The sequence below is a fragment of the Diachasmimorpha longicaudata genome, chromosome 4 (assembly GCF_034640455.1).
Source record: "Diachasmimorpha longicaudata isolate KC_UGA_2023 chromosome 4, iyDiaLong2, whole genome shotgun sequence".
NCBI lineage: Eukaryota > Metazoa > Arthropoda > Insecta > Hymenoptera > Braconidae > Diachasmimorpha > Diachasmimorpha longicaudata.
Window position 1 is genome coordinate 4,361,123 of NC_087228.1, and position 17,203 is coordinate 4,378,325.

General features: G+C 36.4%; 3 protein-coding genes across 6 annotated transcripts in view; 1 reads left to right on the forward strand and 2 right to left on the reverse strand.

Annotated features, from left to right (window-relative positions):
- The first annotated feature begins 72 nt into the window (after positions 1-72).
- LOC135161104 (protein singed wings 2) lies at positions 73-6,300 on the forward strand. Of its 2 annotated transcripts, none has more exons than XM_064118394.1 (9): positions 73-221; positions 1,441-1,629; positions 2,605-2,767; positions 2,839-2,995; positions 3,766-3,917; positions 4,008-4,181; positions 5,007-5,165; positions 5,236-5,346; positions 5,885-6,300. In XM_064118394.1, the coding sequence occupies exons 1-9, from the start codon at positions 208-210 to the stop codon at positions 6,158-6,160; spliced, it is 1,395 nt and encodes a 464-aa protein (XP_063974464.1). In that variant the 5' UTR covers positions 73-207; the 3' UTR covers positions 6,161-6,300. The 2 variants fall into 2 exon arrangements, with proteins under 2 accessions (XP_063974464.1, XP_063974463.1); XM_064118393.1 differs by having other exon boundaries at positions 74-221; positions 4,008-4,196.
- Positions 6,132-9,103, reverse strand: LOC135161105 (uncharacterized). The gene is made up of 5 exons (XM_064118396.1): positions 8,891-9,103; positions 8,424-8,594; positions 7,989-8,348; positions 6,329-6,462; positions 6,132-6,262 (listed from the first exon to the last, which is right to left on the reverse strand). Exons 1-5 carry the CDS (start codon positions 9,084-9,086, stop codon positions 6,236-6,238), a joined length of 888 nt encoding a protein of 295 aa, XP_063974466.1. The 5' UTR covers positions 9,087-9,103; the 3' UTR covers positions 6,132-6,235.
- A 660-nt stretch (positions 9,104-9,763) lies between these two features.
- LOC135161350 (uncharacterized) overlaps positions 9,764-17,203 on the reverse strand; it is a 37,062-nt gene continuing 29,622 nt past the window's right edge. For all 3 annotated transcript variants that reach the window (XM_064118831.1, XM_064118832.1, XM_064118830.1), the window contains exons 7-8: positions 15,070-16,953; positions 9,764-12,826 (exon numbers count right to left, since the gene is read on the reverse strand). In XM_064118831.1, coding sequence (XP_063974901.1) covers positions 12,433-12,826; positions 15,070-16,953 — 2,278 coding nt within the window. In that variant the 3' untranslated portion in view covers positions 9,764-12,432. The remainder of the gene's footprint in view (positions 12,827-15,069; positions 16,954-17,203) is intronic.

A 17,203-nucleotide genomic window follows, 5' to 3' on the forward strand; every position in this document is an offset into this window, starting at 1 on the left:
GGGAGATAAAAATACGTGATACGGATTACAAAATATTAACATACGCGATAACGTCACCTGTTCGTCAGACTACCGCTGAGTTTGGTAGTAGTAGAAGATTTTCATCACTCTGGGATCATCATCATCTTGACAAGTACACAGAACTGCGGTGAAAAAAAAATAGTTGTCAGTAAAAGTCTTAAAACTTACGTTGATCGCCACTGAAAAATGAGAATACTCACGTAAGTGTCTTAATGACTACAATCCATCATTCGTAGAATCATCTTGTTTACCGAAACACCAGTAAAGTAGTGGAAACCAACCGAGGTTTTTTCAATTATTCAATCATTTCGGAGATGACGATTCTAGAATTCAGTAGCAAAGTGGTAAAACGAGATCAGTTACTTGTGACTGTTCACCAGTTTTTGATGAAGATCTCGAAATCTAGGGGAGATAGCGAAATTTTTATTAGAACCTTTTTTGTGGAGCCAATCGAGTACTAGAAGAAATGTTATAACAAAAATTTCGCTATTTCTCTTAGATTCGGAAATATCGCCCAAAAACTGAAGTGAAAAATGCGACAACTTATCTCGTTTTTCCCCTTCGCTACTGAACCGTTCGACGAACTGTAAAATTATTTATTATTTATTTACGGTATTTATCTACACTGTCATTAATATTCTATTTAACATTTTACATTCCTTCCTATATTCTAATTCAATTTAAAAATTTTTTAACCGCAGCTTTTCAGATGGGAATTAATTTACAAATAAATTTGATTCATGTTTCATTATTTTGATCTCATTAAAAAGATAATGCGCCCAAAAAATATGAAAAATAATCAACGTGAGTTAGTTAATTTCCATATTTGAATTTTCAATTCTAATCAATTTATTAATTCCACTCCCCGATTAATTGTATCCCCTAGCATCCCAGAATAATCGCGATGTAAATGGTTCATTGAAGCGCACTAATGATCCCATAATTCCGAAAATAAAATTTTCTACCTTCAAATGAAATTAATTCGCCAATTATCGAACACACGTGTGGTTGAGCAAATATAAATACCCCTCTGACCCGCCTAATTTCCCCTCATTTTTCTCACCTCACACCGAATGTTCAACATATCACGTGTTTTTTTACTCTTCAAAACGAAATATCACGTCTATTATTCACCGGAATTGCGTGTTGAACAATGTGAGAATAAAACGTACAAATATGAGAATAAAGTGTCAACAAATAGTGAACACCAGTTGCCGTAAATCCCTGAGTCAAGGGTAATTATGAAAATAGGTGCGTGTGTAGGTGGTGTTTTTTGCTCTCAGAGTATTCACCAGATAACGGCGTCTGGTCGTGAATTTCGAATGAGTCGTGATATTCTTGGGAGATACAGATCTGTTGGAGGCTGCGGTGATTTAATTTCTCTCTGCGTGCTTTAATGCGTTATTCCGGGGCTTTCAGGGTGGCAGTGATTGGGATACTGTGTTGTGAATATGCTGGAGGATATGGGGGAGTCAAGGAGAGCCATCCCTGCACTGTACATCACCCCAGGGGGAGGGAAATCGTTGGGGAGGATGAGTGCTTCCTGACGGATGGGGATCAGCATCTCTGGTGTTTCGGGGATTCTTATCGACTGTGGAGTCATAACGGGTAATTGTCGGTGTTCACGATTTTTTTTTTTATTTCGGGGATTATCGAGGGATGATGGGGGTTTTTTATGGGTGGGATTCGTTAGGGGAGGGAGTTCAGCCCCGGTGGGGTACTTGGGGGCATTGTAGGTGGGATGTTATGGTGGTACAGTGGGGAAATAGTTTTTTTTTTATTTCGGGAGGTGCGGGGGAATTTTATGGGGATTAGACAGCGATTTTTCAGGGGGAAGGAAAGTGAGGGAATTAATTAAAGGATTCTTAGGCACGAATGCCGAATGTTTTGAGGGGAATTTTTAATTTGATTAGTTGGTAATTATTAATTGGGGGAATGTATTTTTAGTAGGGTTTTTTGGTGGCATAATTTTGATTGGGATTCTCATAAATTTTATAGATCATGAAATTTAGTCTTATTAAGGGAGACTTTTTTTCATTTTTTCGTAATTAAATAATTGGTGTTGCAATCATAATTTTATATGAATTCTCGATTTTGTGAAATTCAATTCAATTTTAAATGAAATTATTCATATGATGTATTCTTCTTTGTGGGATTGAATTCAAATTGAATTTTTTATGGGAAACGATCACTCCATTTACGAATTTATCCTGAAAAGTGGACATTACCCATAATTCAACTTTGAACGTGGTAAGCAATCAGAGAAATTCATGTCAAATTCTAGAACGAATATCGGGAACCATTCCACTTCGTACGTTGGGAAGAAATCTAATGCTGTTAAGATGAAATGACTCAAAATTTTCGGTAAAATTTCTGGAGATTTCAGGGAAATATTCACAGAAGTTCGGTAAAAATTAACAGTCACAATTATTTAAAAAAATCATGTAATACGTTGCTTTCTCAATATTTTCTAAATTATTAAATTCCTCATTGACATTTTTTTTCTAATTAAGTATTTTGAAACAGATGGGTTTATTACTCCGTAAAATTTCAAGCGTTATTTTCCACCGGTGCAACTTTTAGATCAATAGACCTGAGAACCGTGACAATCTGCAACTGGCTCCACCCGTCCATCGATCTCCAGGACATCGTCTCGAAATTCCCCAAGATCAGAAAACTCATAATTGCCAACAGCAATCTGACAACTCTGTCCAAGTCTTTCTCCAGCGATGCGAAACACCTCGAGGTTCGTATGCATTATTAATTACCAACTTTTTTCCCCCCACCGTCCTATATCTCCATTACTCTTTCACCCAGAAAATCCACATAACGGGGACCCGGCTCCAAGGACTGCCCAGGGATACCTTCAAACATTTATCTGGTCTCAAAATTTTGGACATTAGGAGCAATGCACTGACGGAGATTGATCCAGCTGCACTAGTTGCACCGAGACTCCAGCATATACTCCTGGCAGGTGCGCATTTCGTCAGATTTCTGTACAGATTTTTTTTACGTCATCTTCTCTGTCAGCGACATAATTAATCTTTTTGTTACTCTCGGACAAAAACGCTTTGTTAGTGCGTTAGACAAAAAAAAATCCACTGAATGTGAATGCAAAATCGCTTTTGACTAGTCAAGATAATGTTCAATAATTTTTTTTGCTGCGGTGATGAGAGTAATATTTTTATTAATATCTAATTGTACTTTACGTGTTTTTATTATTTTGATTTAGTTATTTTTCACTAAAATGTGCCCATTCATTTTCTGAAAGTAACAAAGACAATAATTTAGAAAAATGAATTAGAATTATCAGAGAAAAAAGAGTAGAAAGAAAAAAACCAACATCATTTTTTAAAATCTGTAGTTTTATCGCACCTTCCTGACAAAAATCGACATTTCAGACGACGAAAATCCATTAATTTGGTACGAGATCAGTTCAATAGTAGATTTGAAATTTTATTTAATAGAGGAAATGCGAAATTAATACTCTACATATAATCGATAATGTCTGGAATTAGTTTGGAAAAAAAATTCGTCGTTTTAATTTCTCGAACTCGTTAAAATTAGAGCAAATTAATTCCATTTATATCATTCAGTTCATATACATACATATATCATCTCGAAAAATTCCATTGTACCCCAAATGGCATTATGCACTCCGCAGCATAAACTTGGTTTATGGCGGTGTTTTTTTTAATAAAGAGAGAAGGTAGAATAAAAATGCAAAAAAAAAATGAATGATAGGTAATCCCTGGAAATGTGAGGATAAAACAATGACCTGGATTCTGAATATGACGCATGGATCTGTTGCCCGGAAAATTGGGGATAGAGATAAATTACACTGTGCTCATCCGTACGAGGGACGACCTTTGGTGCCAGTGGTGGAAATTATTGCGGTATTCATTTTGAAATGAAATTTCGACGAAGGGGGGTGAGTGAAAAATAATAGTCCAAGGGAGTGAATAAAATGATGTGAATTGTTGCAGACACTGAGGGAAGAGTGCAGCAGGACAGTTTGTGAATGTGAATTAGTTTACGTTGTGGGACGGCTTGGTAAACAAACGCAGAGAAACTTAATAGCATTTGTATCAACAAATTGCAGTCACAGGGGACTGAGAGAAATGCCAGAGTTTATTCCAGCAAATACGACAACGTTATGGGTAGATGGAAATCAGGTTTGATATTTTGTTGAAATGAGCGATGATAAATAATTGAATTTACTGTAAATTACTGGCTCTTTTATCTCTTATTTTACGAGGGACAAAATGCACTCGGGATTCCTCATGAAATGTGCTTCAAGGTCGTGGAAAAAATATTTATTAAAATTTTACTAAAAATGTTTCATTATTGGACACGAATAATAATGATGATAATAATTATACTGAGCCGACTTTGAGGTGAAATGGGACCCTTGTGGATCGCTGCGTGATTTGGGCATTCGATGAAAAATATTAGATACATATTTTTTAATTTATAAATAATGAGCAGGGACGTTAAGAGATTGTGATGTTAATGGGCTATGACTTGTAATTTTCATTTTAATAAACACATGGGTATCTAAAATTTGTAATGTAATATTTTTACGAAGGAAAAAATTGAAATTGAGACATTTCAGTTTCGTGTTGAGAACTAAATTATTCAGTTACTTGAGAGAAGTATTTATTATTTAGGAATTTTATTTCTTCAATCGAATCGTTTCCTGGCATTCACTCCGGACCGGAGGTAATATGATAATGTTCAAGAGAAATATAATTGTGGTAATTGAAATCTAATGAGAATTGCAGGGGCTGATTCGTTGGGTGAAATACGATAATGGAAATATGAATATTTATGAATGAATATGTTTTTTTCGGAATGTATCACTCGAGGAATATTTTATGATCCGAGTTGAAAATTCGGGAATTTGTTTTCCGGGTCTGACATTTTACTGGTGATGATAAAATAAATTGATAATAATTTCATTATTTTTATTGGAATAAACACAGATCACGGACTTGAGTCCTTTACTCACAAATCCAGTCTACGGACAAGTCCTTGACTTATATCTGGATAACAATGGAATCGCATCGATCAATCAACTGGAAGGCTCCGTCTGGTTTGACAACTTCCGAGTCTTGAGTTTGAGAGGAAATAAATTGACCGACGTAAGTTTTCTTTCGGGAGTGCTGGAGGAAAATCGCAGATGTTCAATTTTATTTATGAGAGAGATTTCAGTTGCCAACGTATGCGTTCGAGAATGTTCTACTAAAGAGTGGAAATGCCGTTAGTTTGTATTTGGGAGATAATCCATGGACCTGTGACTGCCTCTTCACACCTGGATTCCAGGTGATTAGTTGAAAAGCCCTTTGAAGCACTAAAAGCTGTATCGGCTTTGAATATATTTACCCAAATAATTACTCAGTTTCATTTTATAAATTACTTAAAAAAAAATTATTTCATGTACTTGGGGCTGATTGTGACAATCAGTCGACATTAGCCCATTTAAGAATATTTAAAATTGCATATCGTCGAAACGAGTAATCCAATCATTCTCAAGGTGAACCTCAATGGGAATGACAATAAAAAAAAGCATTTAAATCATAATTGAAATGATTTGAATTTATCGAGACACTTTGACAGATTCACTGGTTCCACTGGAAAACAAAATTGTCTCAAAATTGTCAAAATTGTCCAAAAAGCTGTAAAATTCATCAAAACAATCGCTAACAATTAATAGAAATTCCAAATAATTTTTTTCGATATAAATTTTCTAATTCTTTATAAATTAAAAGAGAAATTAGAAGATATTTTTAATAATTTAATAATCCTCGAATGTTTCCTCATTTTTCAAACGCTAATCCCATAAAATAATTTGTTTCTTCAGGATTTATTGAGACGCTACACAAAACTGGTGAAAGACATCAACGAAATTCGCTGTCACTCAGCGAAAAATTTTGAAAATCTTGACAAACCAATACGTGACCTAACGCGAACCGAAATTTGCATCAGCGAGAGTGAAACGACTTGGCTCTATCCACTGGACGTGTTGAACGTATTTCTTGCATCAATGATTATTTTCATTCTGGGAAAACTTGTGTACGATTATTGGTCCTTCAAGCGAACGGGAAAATTGCCCTGGCTAGTTGCCAAAATTCCTTGAGCACTTGATGTTAATGGTGTTAATGAAACTCGTATAAATTACCGACTATTCAGCTCGTACTCACCCAGTTGTAAGTTAAAATGTCGTCCTGGTGGCACTCTTCTGCGAGAATCAAGCGAAATAAAAAGTTGGGAAATTAATTTTTCGACATTTTTATTAACAACGTACCTGGAATATTCGATTGCATGAATTATTACTGGCGAAGTTGTTGAAGGGTGGAGGAGACTTTGGGAGTTTGGATTTTAGCCTTGGGGACTTGGTTATCTTAGGACTCTGGTCTCTCGGCCTCGGCGACACCGTTTCTTTCCCAAAAAAATTAAAAAGATTAATTTTATTGAGGACCGGTTGGATACACTGAACTATCTGGAATAGATATTTTTTCTTTTTTCTATTTTATCTGGAACCCTCGTGTGTTCCTGTATGAAGCTGAGATGCACGAAAAATTGAAAATATGCTGAAAAAAAAGTGAAAAAAAAAACAAAAATATCCCTTCATAATTGCAATAAATGCAAAGTCGGTAATGTCCACTTTGGAGGAGGAGGGAGGAGAGGGGAGGACCCTAAAAGTAAATGCTTTCCTGAGGCCCTCATAAAACATTATTTTAAACGATTATTCCCTGAAAAATTATTAAATATTTTTAGAAATATTTAGACTACCCAGGCCTTACTGTAAAATATCTAAAATCCTAGGAATTAGATCAATTTAATGAAGGGGGTGATCGACTGTCACTTTGCAATTTATCAGATAGCAACATGAATTCACCACCGCTGCCCTCCTCACGCAATAAAGTGATAGTTGATGACCACCTCAATTAAATTTTTCTAATTCCCAGAGTTCTAGTCATTTTACGGTAAGATTATGGTAATAAAAAAAATAATAAAAATATTTAAAAAATTCTCAGAGCAATATTTGACGATTGGGCTTCACGTGTTCATTACAGAATGATTTACATTCTACATATTTCCTCTTCACTCACTCCTACCCCCTGATGTACTAAAGTGACAGCTCATCGCCCCCTGAAGAAGAGTTTTTTAATTCCCCGGGTTCTACGCATTATAAATTAAGACTATTGATATTAAAAAATTGTTAAAAATAATTAATAATTTTTCAGAGAACGATATTTAAAAATAGTTGTCCTTGAACCCTTCAGGAAAGCATTTACTTTTAGAGCCTTTCCCTCTCCCCCTCGTTGCATTTATTGCAATTATCCTAGCATGTAAATTAAAAATCCCGAGTTCTATATTTTCAGTTTTGTTTACTTTGTTTTCAGCATATTTTCATTCTCTTATGCATCTCTGCTTGATGAAGGATTGCATGAAAGTTGCAAATAATAAAAAAACAAAACCTATCTATTCCAGATAATTCAGTGTATCGAACCCAGCCTCAATTAATAAAGATAATCGACAGCTCTAAAAAAATTCAGAAGTTACAAAAATAAATAACTTGCAAAATCCGCAAAGAAAAAAAATTATCCCCCACATGAATTATTAATTTTTTGCATATTAACGTCCAGAAGATGATGGTGAACGTCAACAAACTCTGGATTACAAAAATATTTAATAATTTCCAGCAAAAATATATTTTTTGAAATTCCTCAAAAATGATGACCTTCTATTATCCCTCAACACAACTCGAATATTTTACAACCCATGGGTTATCATTTTTTCCAGTTCTCGCACTCCAATTTTTCTGAAAAATTTCTCTTCATGAACCCCTCGCGAAACGTGAAAATCCCCTAAACGATATACAACTGAAATAATTCAGTCAGGACTTTTGAGGTCAAAATATACGACTGCTCTGTGTTTTTGCAACTTTAAGAGATCCTCACGCCTGGGACTTCTGACGGGGATGTACGAGGGTTTATCAATGTCCAGAGATACGCTTCTCAACGGTGACAGGCTGAAGGGCCGTTTCTTGTCAGTGAAGGGAAGTGGAGACCTATCATTATCATTTTTTCTCGGTTTATCTTCGTAGGAGGATATCCGAGGCTGAACAGGAGCCAACACAGCATCCTTGGTGGTTATCGATGGCTCCACCAACGTGACTTTATTCTCGATTAATTTTATGGAGCTTATTGCGGAGATTGCACGATTGTAGATCTCACGGGGTACGTCGAACTTTTGGATAATCGAGAGTTTGTCTAGTTCAATGAGTTTGTCGTTTGCCTCGGGGTCATTTGGAGTTCCTTCTGAAATTTATGGGAATTGAGTGATACATTTCCAGCGGTTTCGACGGGGCAAATATTTGAGTTTTTGCTGTGAACCTTCGGGACTGACGGCTTCCGGGGGCCGGGGGGATGCGGTTAAATCCGAGTCCTCGGGGAAGGAATCACTCACCACTTGGGACCACTCATTCAAACTCTCGAAGTCATTGCCCGGACTGGCGAGCTTATCAGAGCACTCGGATTCCGTGTCTGTCATCGAAATTTGTGCCTCTGGACATCGAAACGAAGGAACAAATCGTTTATTCCTTACGAAGAAATATTATGAAGTAAAATTACGAAACCCGGACTTCGCTCACTGATTATGGAATCGAATGGAAATTTTTAAGTGAAAAAATTTTACGTACCGTATTTTTTCAGAGACGAGTCAGATAAAAATTACGAAATGATCGATTTTGGGGAGCAATTAGCAATCGAAAAGGTGTGAAATTTGGTCTGGGAATTGATCACGATGTTTCGGTTTCGTAACGACAGAAAAAAATGTAAATTACTAGTGAAATTTTACTTACCGATCTCCCGATGCTTTAGTGCATGCTCCGCCCGCTTTACAACCCTCTCCATATCACAAAGAAGGGCTGCAGTCTGGGGAAATCTCTCCTTCATCGTCTCCCAAATATTTTCCACGTTATCGACTCCCTCCGGCAACTTGGGGGATAATTTAACCAACTTCGACACGCAGTTTTCATTCGCTTTATCTCGGGACATTTTTAACTGGTCGAATTTACGAGAAACAGATCACAGTCGCCGGAAACACCAGAAATCGACATCACCATGAGATTTGATCAACTGTTAAAAATTAAAAAAAAATAGTAATAAATTTATTTGGAAAAATCGAGTGATACTATATTGATGACCTTCACAGGCTCAAAATGCCATATTGTTAATAAAATGTAAAATATAGTTTTTAGTCCACCGGTTCCAAACATTCACAGAGAAGGGTTTATTGAAAACTTCTTCATTTCTCTAACTTTCAAGTCATTTTTATTAAAAAATCAAAAGCAAAATTATTTTCCACATAAAATGAGGGGGCGGAGGTTTACATATATGGTATCATGGTATACGTGATTCATTCGAAAAAAAATCATGAGAAATTACGGGATAAATGGTAAAAATAATGAAAAATACTCTTTCGAGAATTTTTTCCCTTCAAAAACTGGGAAAAAAATTGAAATTTCCCTCTCGAGTGTTGAAAATTTTATCGTTATCATCGGAATTTTTACGTGATACTCCGTAAACTCTGCACAGAAAAAAAAAATTCATAAATTTTTTCCTGCAATAATTTAGGCAAAAGTATTTTATTGGGATAATTGAAGCCAAAAAAAAATGAGGACGAAGTCGCAAATTCTTTCCCCTTATCATGAACAATTAACGAGAGAGCCAAAAACGCTGTGACATTTTATTAAAATTATAAACACGAGATTACAGTACAATCCACGTAACGCAACGTGTTTTGTCATGCTTAGAAACTGTAGTCGTTGAATCAAGGCCACGTTGATTCAATATTCCCTTAATCCTATTATTATTTCAATTTTTTTATCAATTAATTCACTCAATCTTCCATCGTATAATTAAGTTATTATTATTTGTTGTCATTTGTTATTTCATCATTGAAATTAACAAGTTACTTAACACTACGTGTGCGAGCCGATGTGTGCTATACGTGTACGTACATACATGCAATTGTGTTTCAATTCTCTATTTTATTAAAATGCTCTCGTAAAATTCTGCAGTGCTTCCCCTCCCACTCCAATTAATTCACTCACTCATTAATTCATTATTTATTATTTCTCTTAATAATCCTCCCCGTAACTTGAAAATTCGTTGCCACAGTGTTACATTCTCCTCAGATTCATAATGACGCACTAGAACCAAAAATTTACAGAAATAAAAAATTTCCAGAAATTATTGTTAACTGCATCATAGAATTCTAGAAAAATATAAAAAAAGGTAAATGATAAATTGGATTGTTGATACGCTTACTTCTATCACAGCATAAGGATGTCTCGTGGTGTATACGATATCATTGAGTGCACAGTATTACAATTATTGTTGTTCCTCCGATAAAACTATTAATACAAAAATAAAACGACTCAAGAGATCAAAAGATTTTAATCAACTACTATACATTGATTGCTATTATCATTCAATCATCAAGCCCCCACCCCCCACAGTTTTCTCGCAAATGGCAATATCAAATTTCTCCTGCTATTTCATTAATTGAGTTTATTTTTAGTGTTCGACTTATGCATACACCGGTCCAATGCCGGATCGAGGTGATGAGATGTCGTAATAATTCCGTAATTATCGCGTAATCAACGGACTCGGGTGTAAAATACTGGGGCAAATTTTTTGTCAGTCATAAAAATACCGAGAAAAAAAAAAGCCCCTTGACATTATCCCGTTAACATTCGTTGTTGAGATAATCTCAATTTTTACGAGACGAGTTGAGTTCCACCATTTCACCTCGGAATTCCTCATTAAAATGACGTGAATTGATGGATCTAGCGGATACCACAAAGCACATGTACCTCGACGAATTAAATATCGCTATCTCATACACTGGATTACAACGTCGTATGTCCCGCGGACAAGAATCAGGCGGAACTGGCAGTTCTTCGCTCTTTACAGAAAAAAAAGATTGAGCAGTTGCCGTTTGGTCTCTTGGGGCACTTGTCTTTTTGTGGAGAAAACAGTCGAGGAAAAATTAGGCAGAAATTCAAACCAATGTTGTATATTATTTGATTTTTTAAAGGGATGAGGAAGTCACATAAAGGCAATTATATTAAAAATTTATAAAAATGAAAAGGTAACTTTACATCGAAAAAATATGTAAATATTTGAAAAAGTGCAAACTCCAGATTTACAATGTTAATGGGAAAAATATATAATGTTTTATCAGTAATAATATGAATAGTGTAAATAATACAAAAACATAAGTTACACTATTTTAAATGGGGAAAAAAATCACTAGCGAAGTGGTAAAAGGAGATGAGTCAGTTTTGACTGTTGACTGTTGTTTTGATAAATATCTCGAAATCTAGGGAAAATATCAAAATTTTTATCATGACCTTTTTTATGAAGCAAATTAAGGGTTACAACAAATGTCATGACAAAATTTCCGCTATCTCCATTAGATTCGGAGATATTGTTAACAAACTCGATCCAAAAATGACTCAATTTATCTCGTTTGGTGCTGAATTAGCATTTTAGCGGGGGAAAAAATTGCAAGTATAATCATTGATTGAATTATTAATCAATTTTTTTCCCCTTTCCTCAACTATTTTTTCCTTCATTCCGAGAGCACTTGGCCGCTGGAGAAAATATCGAAGGAGACCTTCCGTAACATCGGAAATATACCGCAAAAAATCCCCCGAGAATTTCCCAAAGCCACTCACTCCCGAGTTAATCCCCTACACGTGAAAATCGCGCAAAAACCCCATCTACTTCCCCCCGGAAAGTACCCCAATTTGAGCAGTTCAAGTTTCTTGTGCGACAGTCGAGCCAGTGCTCCACTCCAACGATAATCTTTGGTATGAATACGATGCCTCCTCGGACACATCTCCCCCAGATCCCTCTCCACACAGCCCATCTGAGTCTAATCCTACTTATTGAGTTTATCATTAAAAATCCCCACGATAAAAAAAAAACCAATTGTTGCCTCATGCTAACAACAATCACTCGTGAATGACTATTTGGCACGATAATGTGGACCTCATTTGCAATAAAAAAGAGAGATTAATTTACCGCACGACTCGGCCTTACAGTTGCCTATAATTATTTAAAATACGTGGAAAAAATGAAGTGAATTCACGTACACGTCATGAGTATTTTTTTTTTTTGTACATAATTTGTACAAATTATATTGAGCAGTTGTTCGGCTAACGATTATTCATCGCTCATCGATAATTGTCATCCCTTCAACTGTACCATTACTCAATCCATTCGTTACAATAAATTGATTAAAAAATTTTCACCCGAAATTTTCAAGGAAAAATTTCATTTTTTTTTCTCCTTGTCAAACGGTCGTCTCTATATCAGCTATGGCGTATTGTCAACAAATACTGTCCTTGCCGTAATTATCCATGTACATGTCCTGGGGTGTACCTATACTGTATCGACCAGTCATTCTATTACTGGTTAAACCATTATTGTGATGCTGATGGGGATGCTGATGGGTGTGATTCACTTGGAGGTGATTGACATTCATAGCAACATTTTTCTTCTTCTTTCTGGTCTTGTGACGGTATATGCAGTATTTGAGGCAACCCGTTGCCAGAAGGAGAATCAGGAAAATACCCAAGGCACCAGCGCCAATGGCTACGTACAGAAGTGTTACACCAAAACGGTAGGAACAGTTCTCCTCCTCTTCGTCGAAGCCTGATGGACAGTGACGGACACCATCACACCACAGGACCGAGCTTATGCATGCCTGGATTTCTGGACATCTGGGGAGAAGCAATCGAGGAAATACTGGTCATTTGTCAGGTGGAAATTTCGCCATTTAACGAGACCACAATTTCCAGTTGTTAAAAATTATTGTTTGGATATTTAAACAATTTCCATTATTATTTGTGGATGATAAATACGTAAACTAAATGATAGCTCTATGGAAAATATCATTTAAATGAATTCAACGAATTTAGTATTGCGATCTTTTTCTACTCTAATTAATACTAAAATGGTGTGTACACTTCTCGTTTTATGACGACAAATATAATAATGTACAGTAATTTACATAATGTATAGTAATTTGCTATTAATGTCCGAGTAGAGAAAGAAAACTAATCGATATTGCGAACGATACCTATTTGTTTTTCAACGAAAAATGAAAATGAACAAAATTTATTCAGATGTTCGTTGAAAAGTAATTTTTTTCAAATGGAAATGAATCATTAGGGATTGCTCAATTATTTTCAAAGCATAAATGAATGCACAGCGATCGTGAATAATAGTCACGAACCTTCTTTCCCTCCGAAAAAAAATTGAAATGTAACTAGTTTTTGAGATATTGAGTAAATGAGTTTCACTTGGAAAGTTACATACGAAACTCCTTAGAAACTACTGGTTCGACTTTGCTCAACCAAAATAGCGAACTTCGTTATCATAAGACCTGAAATCCAACCAAGTTTCGTGTTTCTATCTCGATTCTTTTTTATGGCGATCATGCGTACAAACTATTTCGGCGGGAAAACGGAAAATTGATTTCACCGTCACAGGAACCCAATTTTCCAATCTTATGGCATGAAAAAAAAGAGAAATTCGTCACAATTATTTCTACGTTCTTTTTCTCCAATTTAAACCTGAAAGCCAATTTTGAGTATTTTTTAAAATTAAGACTTACCTTGCGATTATAAATAAGGAATGAAAAAGTAGAAAATTTATGGGTTCATTTTCCTAGTGGAATGCATCGCGGAAAGATTGTTTTCCAAAGAACAAACGATAAATTTTCTGAAGAGGAGAATTTACACGAAAATTCACAAAAGCCTCTTGATCATTATCATTATGCGCCAGAGCTTCTTTCCGTGAATGCTCCCTCGGGGAAATGCCCTCAACAAACGTTTTCCATTGATTTCTTTTGCACAATGAGAGAAAAATATTTTTGCTAAATATCCATTTATTTCAGAAGAGTATTTATTTTTTCAAATCGTATTTCTCTATTCAAGTAATTATTAGACAAACCTTATGATACATAAATTATATTAATTATATTGTGGTAAGACATGATCATGTTAGTTATAACTTTGAGTGAATCCCTTCAATAATTAACAAAATTCCAAAACTCATCCGGATTCCTTCCTTTGAGGAATTAGAAAAAATCGAAATCATTAACAGACTTTATCAAAGGTTTTATGCAATATGATCATCCTCAAGAGCAACAAGATCATCCTAATTGAAACCTAATTAGCCCCCCCCCCTCGAAAATCACTCGACAAAAAAATATAATTCTGCCAAAACAAACAATTCTCTCAAGTCAATGAACATTTGCCACAATTTTCTCTCTCAGTGCCGTTTCAAAGACTAAATTCACTGGAGCTTTTTCCCCGAGGAGGTTGAAAAATTATGAATATTAAACAAGTAATACTTTCACACGAATTAATTCTCCCCTAAATTATAAAAAATCCCCTCAGGCGGCCTTACCCGGAAGCTAGTGATACAATTCCCTGCGCAAAAAAAAACACTTTTCTCACGATAATCGAATAATTTTCATCATCAAATGATTTATTAATTCCGAAGATCTGGAAATCTTCACAACCAGAAAAAATGTTCAATAAAAATGACGTTCAGTAAAATTCCAGCAAAAAACTACACATCTGATGACGCATTTTTTCCCGAATATTTCTCTCCACGAAGATGAATCACGAGATTATATTCGTCAGATCTCTCTGATAATAAAAAAATTCTATGAAAAATTCTGGAAAGACTATTTATATTTGCAGATGTCTTCGAAAGCGATTCTGGACAACAAATTTTGAACAAGAAAAACAGTCTTTCGAATTCTTTCCAAGTAATTTATTTACATCTCGCCTGGGATCTTTTGGTCTTTCGATGATCCTCCCGAAGATCCCCGATCTCCGAAGATTTCCAAAAGATCCTCAGCCAACAAAAACCTTCCCCAACATGCAAGAAAAATTGATAACTATCCATTTACCCCTAGCCTCCCCGAATCCAATATATTGGCATCACTCACCGATAAGGGCATTGTTCATGGGGTGCCCCAGCAGCGATTCCCCCCGAGGAGCCACCCTGTGCAGTCCCCCTCTTGGAAATAGCTATCCACGTAACAGCATAGAATCCATGTTCCCTCTGGAGAAACTCAACAACAAAGCTTCTCGCATGCTGCATCATCACCCCAATACCACTGGCATTGGTAACACTCGAGTAATTCCATCCCCCTGAGAAAAAATCCACAGTCTTGATTTTCTTTCCCACATGTGTCCCACTCTCCGGACAAATAACACTTCTCTCCCTGGTATTGCCAGCCGAATACACAATAATCCGATTCAAAGTACTGCAATCCTCGACATTGTCATCATTAATAGCAAATCCAGTAGTTCTCAGATAAATAAAATGAATTCTCGGATCTTCAGGTTCGATGAGCCAGGGCTCATTGACACACTGAGTGGATGTGACATCCTCGGTATTGTCAGTATTTGCCCGCTGAAGGACTTCCTCAATAGCAGCGACATCAATCACCGCATCATCATGATCCAGTCTATTAGTCATTGGACTTCGCAGTGATATTTCACCACTTGTTCCCCCAAGTCTTCTCTCCTCGAAGTTGGATGAACAGCTCTGCTCACTGGCCTCACTGCTATCAACGAACTGATACTCCCCCTCGAAGAAAAAATCATCGTAATCCTGTGTGACATTCATTCTCGTAACTGTAAACTTGAGCTCAACTACACTCGATGTCAACGATGTCAGGGCTATTCCATTGTCAGTGATATTGGAGCACAAGCAATCACGATAAAGTTTAACACCATTCCAGGGATATTCAGAGACAACAAGCTCAGCATATCCTTTCTTTCCCTCATCAGAAATTCGTCTGTCGCAGGCCCATCGATTGACCAGTGGATCAACGTATGACATACACACTTTATCACCGAAGGACGCCCTCGACAATGTTATCTCAATTCGTTGACTAGCCTCAGCCTCGAATCTGTAAACACAGCTGAGATTCTGTGCTCCACCACGTCCATAGAAAAATACACTCTTTGGTGATGTAAATTTGCCAGTTATCGTGGATTTCTTAGACTGAACTGATTGTCCAGGTGATTGAGATGTTGGAGTTGATGATGCTGAGAACACCATGTGACAGGACATTGAATCATGAACAAATTCGTAACGAAGGACAAAGGATATTGGATACAGTGCACTACCCTGACGTAGTATATGCTCAAGGGTTAAATCACGTGATGCAGATACATAACTCTCAGATAGACTGCAGGGTCTCGTATGTCTACTGCTATTTCTCAGTAGACTGTGGTCACACAACAAGGGTATGTCGTCCTTGCAAAATTGTCCCATTAATCTTGACTTTCGCATGTGTTTCTTGCTGGTATCCAATCCTCGTGTGGGATTGCCATCCCAAATTAATAATTTAGCATTGCATTCGTTTCCAGAATCAATGCTCGATGCTGGATCTGTACTCGCTGCATAATATTTTATAAACGATATCCAAACAATTTCGTTGGGTTTCCCTTGAAAATGATAACGACATGTTGTATTTGGTGGTAATGAGTGCTTTGGATTCTCAAGTAATCCTGATTGGCTCTCGTAGCTCGTTATGTGAAAGTCACAATTTGCATTCTCTTTGACGAATGTACGAGATTTCTCGTCGACAAATAACACTTGTACTTCTAGTTCAAAACCAGGGAGAAATGACAGGGGCACTGGGTGAAATGGATTGTCGTAGGGGGATGTGTGGAATTCAAGGAGCATTGTGTTACGGCTGCTTACAATGTCGGGTACAGCATCACCACCGCATAATCTTACTAGGACTCGGTCCGTTGTTGAGCCACCATCGTAAACTGTGAGATAATCTTGAACAACGTTACACTGATCCCACACCCTAATGAGAAAGGCAAATTTCATTTTAGTTTAACATTTTCCGAGAGGTGGGTTTCTGGGTTTGTTGGGGGGGGATTTCTGGGGTTTAATAATTGAGGTTTTATCTCGCTGGGTGATTATTATTAATGAGTTGCTGGTGGGTTATTTAGGTGGCACTCTGATTCACCTGCTTTTTGGTTAAAATGATAATTACAAAACTGAAAGTTGATTAAGGGAAAATAAATATTTATTCTGGACTCTGAGTGTTTCAA

Excerpts from the sequence above, each read along its gene's own strand:
- LOC135161105 (XM_064118396.1), bottom strand. The coding sequence starts at position 9,086 with ATGTCCCGAGATAAAGCGAATGAAAACTGCGTGTCGAAGTTGGTTAAA. Across the intron at positions 8,595-8,890 it reads ACTAAAGCATCGGGAGATCG|AGGCACAAATTTCGATGACA; the intron begins GTAAGTAAAATT and ends TTCGATGTCCAG. Across the intron at positions 6,263-6,328 it reads CATGCAATCGAATATTCCAG|AAGAGTGCCACCAGGACGAC; the intron begins GTACGTTGTTAA and ends TGATTCTCGCAG.
- LOC135161104 (XM_064118393.1), top strand. Across the intron at positions 2,996-3,765 it reads CCAGCATATACTCCTGGCAG|GTAATCCCTGGAAATGTGAG; the intron begins GTGCGCATTTCG and ends AATGAATGATAG. Across the intron at positions 5,347-5,884 it reads TCTTCACACCTGGATTCCAG|GATTTATTGAGACGCTACAC; the intron begins GTGATTAGTTGA and ends TTGTTTCTTCAG.